General features: G+C 39.9%; 1 protein-coding gene across 1 annotated transcript in view; it reads left to right on the top strand.

Annotated features, from left to right (window-relative positions):
* Nucleotides 7,611-9,976, top strand: part of LOC109236807 — a 15,433-nt gene continuing 13,067 nt past the window's right edge. Inside the window, exon 1 of the mRNA XM_019403040.1 lies at nucleotides 7,611-7,711. Within this exon, the coding sequence (XP_019258585.1) occupies nucleotides 7,611-7,711 (101 nt within the window). The remainder of the gene's footprint in view (nucleotides 7,712-9,976) is intronic.

Here is a 9,976-nt window from a genome sequence, read left to right as displayed (position 1 = left end):
AGTTTTGTGTTTTTGAAATTATATAAGATAAAATAGGTACTATTTTGTACGTTTTACTAAAATTATAGGTAATACATAAACTAAATATTTTTTTGTAATTTTCATTTTTCTTGTAATAAAATAAAGTAAAAGCGTCAAAATTAATTGAAATAGCGCTATTAGGCCTAAATTAAATATTTACATGCTAAAATATGAAAAATCTTGGGGAGGGTCAAAAATCACATGTCTACAACGACTATCCAAATTCCTGCTTGAACATGGATACAAAAGAGGTAAAATTGACAGTACCTTATTCTTAAGGGAAAAATGTAAGGATCTCCTTGTGGTACAAATATATGTTGATGACATAATTTTTGGGTCCACTACTGATAAGCTAAGTAAGGACTTTGCAAAACTAATGGGGAGTGAGTTTGAAATGAGCATGATGGGTGAACTTAACTTCTTCTTAGGCTTACAGATAAAACAAAGTCCAAATGGAACCATGATCCATCAGCAAAAGTATGCTAATGAGCTAATCAAAAAGTTTAAAGTGGAAGAATCTAAAGAAATAGACACACCCATTGCAACTGCCACTAAATTAGATGTTGATGAACCTGGTTCATCAGTTGATCAAAAGTTGTATAGGGGCATGATTGGTTCACTATTATATCTTACTGCTAGCAGACCTGACATTGTTTTCAGTGTAGGGCTTTGTGCTCGCTTTCAGGCTAATCCTAAAGAGTCTCACTTGTCTGCTGTCAAGAGGATACTAAGATATTTGAAAGGCACCACTGATTTGTGTCTTTGGTATCCCAAAGGTAGCAATTTCAATCTAGTAGGATATGCTGATGCTGATTATGCAGGTTTTCGTAGATAGGAAAAGCACCTCAGGTATGGCACACTTCCTTGGTTCATGTCTTGTGTCATGGGCTACTAAAAAGCAAAATTCAGTGGCCTTGTCAACTGCTGAAGCTGAATATGTTGCTGCTGCTTCTTGTTGTGCTCAATTGCTATGCATCAAACAGCAGCTGGTAGACTTTGGTATTGAAGTTGGTTGTATTCCTATATTCTGTGATAACACTAGTGCTATAAGTATGACAAAGAACCCTGTTCATCATAAGAGGACTAAGCACATAGATGTTAGGCACCACTTCTTAAGAGATAACTATGAGAAAGGATTGATCTCCATAGAATTCTGCGCTACTGATAAACAAATTGCTGACATCTTCACTAAAGCACTAAGTAGAGAAAACTTTGAGAGGAACAGGTTGGAATTAGGGATGATTAAGATCACCTAATAGGTCCAGTTCAGAATACACAAGAAAAAAAAAATATTGAAAAAAAAAATTGAAAAATTATATTCTTTTTGGCTAGAAATTCTGAACTTTTGTAAATATTTAGATTAATTTTTGCTCAGCTTCATACTTTAATTAGTATACTCCTGTGACATGTGTATATATGATTCACTGATCTCTTACAAAGTTTTTTCTATTATGATATTTGAGGCATGTTCAAGAGGATTCTATATGAAGAACCTGGTTCATCAGTATGAGTTCATATGAAAGCTCAGGTATGTTTTCAATACTTTGCATAATGAGAAAGATTAACAATTCAATCATGAGCAGAAGTCCTATACTTGCCAAATTCCTAGAAAATTCTATCCGTTGAGGCATTGAACCAGTTCCGTCGGTTTAGAACTCTAAAGCCGTGATTTTTGCCTAATATCTAGGGAAGCCAAATAATCATTAAAAGTCTGGAATTACAGTTTGATTAGACTTCTAATTGACCCCTGAAAAGCTGCCGTTACTGCATTAATGTCCAATTCTCTTTAAATACACACCACATCTCTAATCTTCTTCATTACTCTAAAAACCGTCAAAAATATTTCTCCAATTCTAGTGGTCTTCTTCTTCAAAAATTTCCAAATTTCCTCAATAAACGAAGAACCATGTCTAACCCCCAAGATCATCCTGGCACTCCTCCACCACCATCTCCCTCAAATTCATCCTCATCTACTCCTCCTAGTGAATCCCCAAAACCTAGGTTTCGAAGGCAGAAGATGTTGGCTCGAAAAACTGTAGCATCTGATGCTTTGAGAAAGGTGTTAAGTGAAAGGCTGAAAGCTAGCCAAGTGAAAGAAAGCCCAGGTAAAGAGTTTGACTCCAGTTCTGAGTCCGAATCCTTTCAATCTGCGAGTGAAGGTGAAGGACATGGGTCTTTTGACACTGAGAAAACTCAAGAAACCCCTGTTGAGGTAAGTTTTTCTATGGTTGAAAACCAAAAAACTAGGTTTGTGCTGGTTGGCACCATTAGAAATGTTGAGTTGCCTGAGATGAGTAGGAGTGGAGGTAAAAAGAAATCGAAAAAAGAAAATAGAGAGAGAGGTANAAGAAAATGAGAGAGAGGGTGCATGTGGTGAAGAGAGGGGAAAAGGGAAAGGAGCAGTTCTTGCTATATGTGGGGTTGCAGAAGAGAGTGGCGTAAAGTCAGGGGGAAGTGGTTCTGGGGAAGCAACTGAAGGGTTGGTTCATCTAAGCAAACATAGAGATGAACCTGTTTCATCTAGTGAGGAAACCTTGGCTGGCTTACTGAAAAAGGTTGGAGCAAGTTATGATCCAAAGAACGCAAAGCTACCACTCCAAAAGCCCCAAATGTTCCCAAACCATCCAAGAAAAGAAAGACTTCGTCCCCAAAACTTAATGCCCCTTCAGTGCCTAAAGGAAGAGCCACAAGAAGCAGGGTAAAACAAAGTGAAGCTGACTTACAAAAAGCTCTAGAAGAAAGCAAGAAAAAGAGAATGGAGAAGGGAAAAGCAAAGGTTGCAGAATCCCCTGAGGTTGTAGAGGAAGAGGAGATGGAACTGGTCCATCAAGAAAGGGGTACAACAGTGGAGGTTCCTACACCCAAACCTAAAAAGTCCAAGATTTCTTTCAAGAAGTCTTCTTCTGCGCCTGTTTCTGCTGAACACTCACTAGCCAAGAGGACAAGATCTGCAGTGAAAGCAAAACAAGCAAAAGTTTCAGATGATGAAGAGTGGAGTGGAGAAGAAGAAGAAGAGGAATATGAGAAGGAACAGGACAAGTTTGCCATCTTTTGGCAGGAGAAATTTTTTGAAAGGTAGATTGTTGAAGAACCTGGTTGAGCCAGGGATGATGAGGTTGATTGAATCTTTAGTTGCTCAAGGTTGGAAGGACATGGTCCTTCAGATGGATGGGAAACTAGCTAGGAATGAACTAATTGAGTTCATGGCTAATGCTGCTGTAAAAGATGGGGTAGTCAGTAGCTTGGTGAAGGGAGTCTCAGTGTAGTTTGATGCTGAGAAGTTGGGGGAAATTCTGGAGATACCCTTTGAAGGGTTTGATGATTACACGAGGCAAAGGTGGCCATGCTTGGACTCCCTACCTACTGCACTTGAGATCACCAAAAGGTTCTGTGATTCAGAGGATGTGAATGAAGCCAGGGTTGTGCAGAAAAGTGAGATGAGTCCTGAGCACAAGGTGGTGTTTGAGTTTGTCAACAAGTGCCTACTGCCCAGGCAAGAGAGAAGACATACTGCAAACTATGGACCTGGTTCTCATGGAGTGCCTTGAGAGAGAAAAGCAAATCAACTAGCCTGCCCTCATTGTCAAGTTGCTAGACAGGGTCATCAATTGCTCTAAGGCCCATGCTACTCCATATGGCTTCATACTGACCACAGTTCTGGATAGGCTGAATGTGCCTTTGAAAAAATGGGAAATGGCATCAAGCAAGGAACATTTTGGCATTAAGACTCTTTTGGCTTGTGACTATCCAGTCAGTGCCATCCCAGTTGAACCTGGTTTATCCCTGAAGACACCCATCAACAGTAAGGTTAGGACTTTGGTTCAGGAATGCGGAACTAAAGATGCTGAGATTGCTAGGCTCAAGGCTCGTGTGCTGAATTGGAGATTGGGAGGGATGGCCTTAGAACTGAGCTAGCAAAAGAAAAGGAGAAGAGTGATGGAATCCTTCAGAATATGCTGAACCTTCTCCAGACTCAACCCTCTAGTTCTTCCAAGCCTTAGGTCTCCTAGCACCTGTCTTCTGAACCAGTCTAGTAACCCCAGTGACCCGGATTAGGGAGTTTTCTATTTTTTGCTCATGTTTTGAAAGTTTTTCTTTCTTTTTGTGGACTGCTAATGGCAACATATCATGATCAATGACAACAACTGTTTTCTCTTGTTCTATGATGATTTTGATCTTAATAGTTTAAATATGTTTGTTGATTATTGATAATTGAACCATGTTTTCACTTGCAGTTGCCCCAGTGGCCATGAGTATTTATTAAATCTGGGATTCACATTGTCTATGCAACTTTTCGATGATGCCAAAAGGGGGAAGATATTGTACTTTATATGTTATTCTGAATAAGTGATATTTATAACCTAATTAACCCGGTCCTTGATGAAAAGAAAATTTTCTAAGTCTAGTGTTGATGGTTAAGCTGAGTTCTTACAGGTCTTTTGATTAGTAAAAAGCACAGAGTTTGTCATAATCAAAAAGGGAGAATTTGTTGGCCCAAGAACAGGTGAAGTTTTGAAGAATGACAAATGAACTCAGTCATAGACCAGGTCCATCATGTGAAGCACAATGATGATAAACCTACACATGTGAGATGCACGTGAAGGAGATAAGTCTCATTGATCAAGCAGCAAATATCTCCTGATCTGATCGAAAAGGTTGCATATGGGATAAGGAGAGAAAGTCTCCTTATGTGAAGAGAACACAATCCGGATAAAAGATAGTGTTGGAGTTTGTGTTGTTTAAGGACTCAACCTCGATGGAAGATCAGCAATTGAGTCTTAATCAAACTCTAATTACTAACTATTAAATAACAGTGATTGTTCTCTTTTACAGGTATTGCACAAACGCAGAAGTAACACTAAATTGAGAGCAAAAGAGCGAGGAAATTTTGAAAGCAATTTATGTGAGATTTGGTGTGCATTCCTGAAGCTACTTGAACGAGATAGAAGAACCAATTCCATTATGTCTTTCTTTATTTCTAGTTCAATTGTAGTAGGTGATTTAAACTTGTACCTTTCAGCTTTCATAGAAGCAACTGTATTAGGTACTTAGAGTGTTCAAGTTATATGCTAACTTGAAGTTGTCGCAACAGTTGAGGCTGTGTGCTACAACGGGATTAGAGTTAATCCTTAGATTTACAAAGGTGATGTTTTGGCTCAATGATTTTAGTGGAAGTTTGGGAAAATCCTACTGAGTAGTAGGTCGTGGTTTTTTCACCTTTTGAGCCAGGTGTTTTCCACATAAAAATCTCTGTGTTCCTTATTTTATGTACTTATTATTCCACAAACAGTAGAGTTAGTACACCTAGAAGAACCAGGTTCTTCTAGAGCAAAAAATTGGGTACCACACAAATCACCCCCCTCTTGTGTGGTATTGACGTATAAAACATCAATCACCAATAGAAGCAATAAATTTTAGAATTGCTTGAACAGTTTCAAATTAGTTGATCTAGGTTTTAAGGGTTCAAAATATACTTAGTCTAACAAAATATACTCCAATAAGCAAGACCTAATCCTAGAAAGACTTTATAAGGGCTTTGCTACTAATGATTGGATAGAGGAGTTTCCTGAATCAACTGTTACCTATCTTCCTAGGACCCACTCAGATCACTGTCCTATTTTTTTAAGTCTAATCCAGCAAAGTCTGACCAGGGCCAACAAGCCTTCTAAGTTTGAATCTATGTGGAGCAACCACCCTGACTTTCTCCATCTTGTGGAAGATAGTTTTGCAGCCAATACTGATATCCTGAAGCTACCTCTGTTTTACCAATAGGGTGGCTGATTGGAATAAGCATGTCTTTAGCAACATTTTCCATAGGAAAAGACACATCCTTGCTAGACTTTCTGGCATTTAGAAGTCCAATGCCTACCCGTAGAACATTCCTTCGGGAGCTTGAAGCCAAGATCCAACAAGATTTCTCTGTCATTCTTAGGAGTGAAGAATATTTCTAGAAGCTTAAATCTAGAATTAATTGGTTAAGAGAGGGTGATTCTAACACTAAATTCTTTCATATATTCACACTTAACAGTAGAAGGAGGAATAGGATCATGTCTTTAAAAGATGAGGCGGGGAACAACATTCAGGATCCAAATGACATTAAAGACACAATTCGTAACTACTTCACTAGGATCTATACCACTGAACACCATAGCTCAATGCTGAACAAGAGCCACATTACTGATAGTGCTAGTGTCCTGACTACCAGGGTGCATAGCACCATTGACTCCACCCTTAGACTCTCTGAGATCAACAGTGTCTTGTTCACCTTCAAGGCCATGAAGGCACCTGGGCCTGATGGCCTCCACCCTTTCTTCTATCAAAAGTACTACACATAGTTTCTGGCAAGGTAATCCAATTCTGCCACACTATCTTTTCCACTTGTATAATCCCTCCTGAAATAAACAAAACCAACCTCTGCCTTATCCCAAAGTGCCCTAGTGCCACAATGCTGAAAAACTTCAGGCCAATAGGTTTGTGCAACACAATGTATAAGCTGATCACTAAGATCATTGTCAATAGAATCAAACCTTTGCTTCAGAACAACATTGGCCCTACTCAAGCCAGTTTTTAGCCAATAGAAGAGCTGCTAATAATGCCATTGTAGTCCAAGAGTACATTACCCACTTCCAAAACACGAAAGGTAAGAATACCAATATGATCCTAAAAGTAGACTTAGAGAAGGCTTTTGATAGGTTAGAATGGTCTTTCATCATAGAATCCCTTCTCTTCTTCAACTTCCCCTCTAAACTAACTACCCTAATCATGTCCTTTCTTACTACAAGCTCCATCTCCATCCTTGTCAATGGAACCCAGACTGCTTACTTCAAGCCCAGTAGAGGTATTAGGCAGGGGGATCCCATGTCACCCTATTTGTTTATTATATGCATGGAAAGGCTTTCCAGAAATTTTGATAATGCTGTAACTAACAAGGACTGGTTCCCTATCAACATCAGTAGGGGAGGGCCTAGAATCTCCCACCTGTTATTTGCTGATGACCTCACTATGTTTGCCAGATTCAATAGGAGAAATTGAGAGAGAATCTTATCCATCTTGGTTAATTTCAATACTGCATCTGGGAAGAAAGTCAACCTCCAGAAATCTAAAGTGATTTTTTCTTTAAATTGCCAAGAAGAATGTGCCACAACATGCAGTGCCATTTTAGGTATCAAAGGTGCTAGAGACTTTGGGAAATACCTTGGTTTCCTCATCTTCAACAGAATGCCTAGGAAGTGACTTCCAATTCATCATAGACAACCTTAACCGCAGAATAAAAGGGTGGAAAACTAAGTTCCTGAACATGACTGGTCGAACTACTCTAGCAAAATCTTACCTTAGTAGCATTCCAAACCATGTAATGCGGTACATCCAGTTACCCTCCAAATTACCAACAAAATTGACAAAATTCAAAGGAATTTTATTTGGGGTACAACTCCTACAAAAAGGAAGCTTCACATGGTCAGGTGGGCCACTGTCACCAAACCAAAAAGCATGGGAGGGCTGGGCCCCCAACAGGCCCATCTATAGAACAAAACACCAGTCTTTTTTGGAGACTCTACAATAATACTACCTCCATCGGGGCAAGGGTGCTAATGGGAAAGCACTGCAGTGGAGGAGGGAACAAGGTTAAGGCTAAGACTAGGACTTGGAAAAATGTTCAGGAGGGATGTAAGATAAGTACCAATTGCACTAGGTGGGTGGTTCACAAAGGGGATAAGGTTAGATTCCTTACTGACACATGACTTCCCAAGATATAGCCAATAGATAAAATCCTTAATGGTCCATGGCACCATAGTGACATGAACACCAGGAAAAATAAAGTGTACTCCAATGGGGTTTGGGATTTCAACTACATTCCCTATCTAATCCCCTATGACATCAACATGATAATCTAAAACACTTTCATTCCCATATCCACCTTTGGTGAGGATAAGATAATCCGGAACCTCAACCCCAATGGCCTGTTTAGTACCAAATCAGTCTACTACTTTCTTGATGCACTAATGCACAATGACACTTCTAATGAAGACTACTTCAGCTGGATTTGGAAGCTAAAGACCCCTAATAATATTAAGTTCTTCATATGGATCATGCAACAAAACAGGTTGCCTATAGGGAATCACCAACACTACATTGGTCTAAGAATTAATCCTAACTGCTATTTATGTGATCATGCCATAGAAGACATAAACCATATTTTCTTTGAATGTGCTAATGTCAAAGGGTTCTGGCAGCAATTGTTGTACCAGTGCAACCATAAGCCTAACCTTAGTGTCAATCCCTTTTCAATGCCAAACTGGGAAGACACATGGCATAGGCTTCAAAATATGGAATACAATGCTTGCATCAAATGGAAACAACTATTGCCGTTCTGCCTCTAGGCCATCTAGTTCACTAGGAACTCTAATGTCTTTAACAAGAAAAGAAATCACATTAATGTACACCAAACAACTGCAAAGGTTGTGGAATACCACCATATAGCAACCACATCCAGTCCTGTTATAACAACAACCACCAGATAAAGGCTTATGTAAGTTGAACACTGATGGAGCTTCATGCCTTAACACAGGGAAATGGGGTATTGGGGGGGGGGTATTCAGAAAAAGCAGGGGTGACTGGGTTTTAGGCTTCATGAGGGGGCTCCTTAACACTGAAAGTCTTAGGGTAGAGCTCCAAGCCCTTTGGTTGGGGCTAAAACTAGCTCTAGATCAAGGCTTGTCACCCGTTGTGATTGAGACTGACTCTAAAGTGGTGCTGGAAATGTTAAAGCACGGTAACTTAACTCACAAACTCATAAATTCTGAATGCATGTTTCTGATGTAGCAGCTGGGAACCCAGCCATAGGCCATAGCTACAAGGACCTCTTAAATGCCTTGTAGCTTCCCGTTTATATAATATGGTGCACAACACATCTATAAACAAGGCTATACTAGACACGACTTGTAGACTCCCTAGGACAGAACTGCTCCGATATCAAGTTTGTCATGCCCCAAACCTGAAGAGGCGTGGCCGGCACCCGGTGCCATACTCGGCCCGAGTGTACCACTCTGTAACTGTGAACTCTAGAGGGGTAACCCTCAACTTAGGCTGATGAGGCCATATCTAAATCATCTGAAAATAATGTCTCTCTCATCTGAGGGGTAAACATACCCAAAAGCTGATATATATAAGTGTGCAGGCCGACGAAGCCGCCATGAACATCTACTGCTATACAAAATATACAGGACTCTTCTACAAGCCTCTAGAGATAACTGAACTGTACCACGGTCGGGACAGGCCTAGACCTACCCATCAAACCTGTATATATAAAATGGACTCCAAGGTCTAGACCTGCTAACTCCGAGGAAGTGGAGCTTACCAACCAAGCAGATGTTTGACTCCGTCTGCTGGGAGGGTATGTCCAACTGTCAATCAGGACCTACAGGCATGAAATGCAGTGTCCCCGGCAAAAGGGACATCAGTAAAATAATGTACCGAGTATGTAAGGCAACATAATAACTGAAAACTGAAACTGACTTGATAATATAATAACTGAAAGTAACTAGGTGTCAAAGATAATCTTAAGATATGTTTTCTTGCTGATACAGACTCAACTCTCTAAATATAGTAAGTAAAATAGTTGTTCGGCCTTATAAGGCTCAGTATGTGTAACTGCTCTGCAGTAGTAGGCTCGCTCATATGTGCTCGGCCATACTAGGCTCTGTATCTCGGCCATTCTAGGCTCGCTCATAGGCGCTCGGTCACTATAGGCTCGGTATATAACTTACCATCTGATCAGAGGTTGCCCAATAAGGGCCTGCCCATCGATTATAGCTCGATGGTGGTGAAAGTATTGTAATACTATATATATATATATATATATATATATGTACTCTCTACTCTCTTGGATGAAAAAAGACAATACTAAACTGAATATGAAGTCCTGATAAGGAAGAATACTGTAACTTATAGAGACTAG

This window comes from Nicotiana attenuata, chromosome 1 (genome assembly GCF_001879085.1).
Source record: "Nicotiana attenuata strain UT chromosome 1, NIATTr2, whole genome shotgun sequence".
Taxonomy (NCBI): Eukaryota; Viridiplantae; Streptophyta; class Magnoliopsida; order Solanales; family Solanaceae; genus Nicotiana; species Nicotiana attenuata.
Note: the sequence above shows the minus strand (reverse complement) of the source record. Positions and strands in the feature narration are given on the sequence as shown.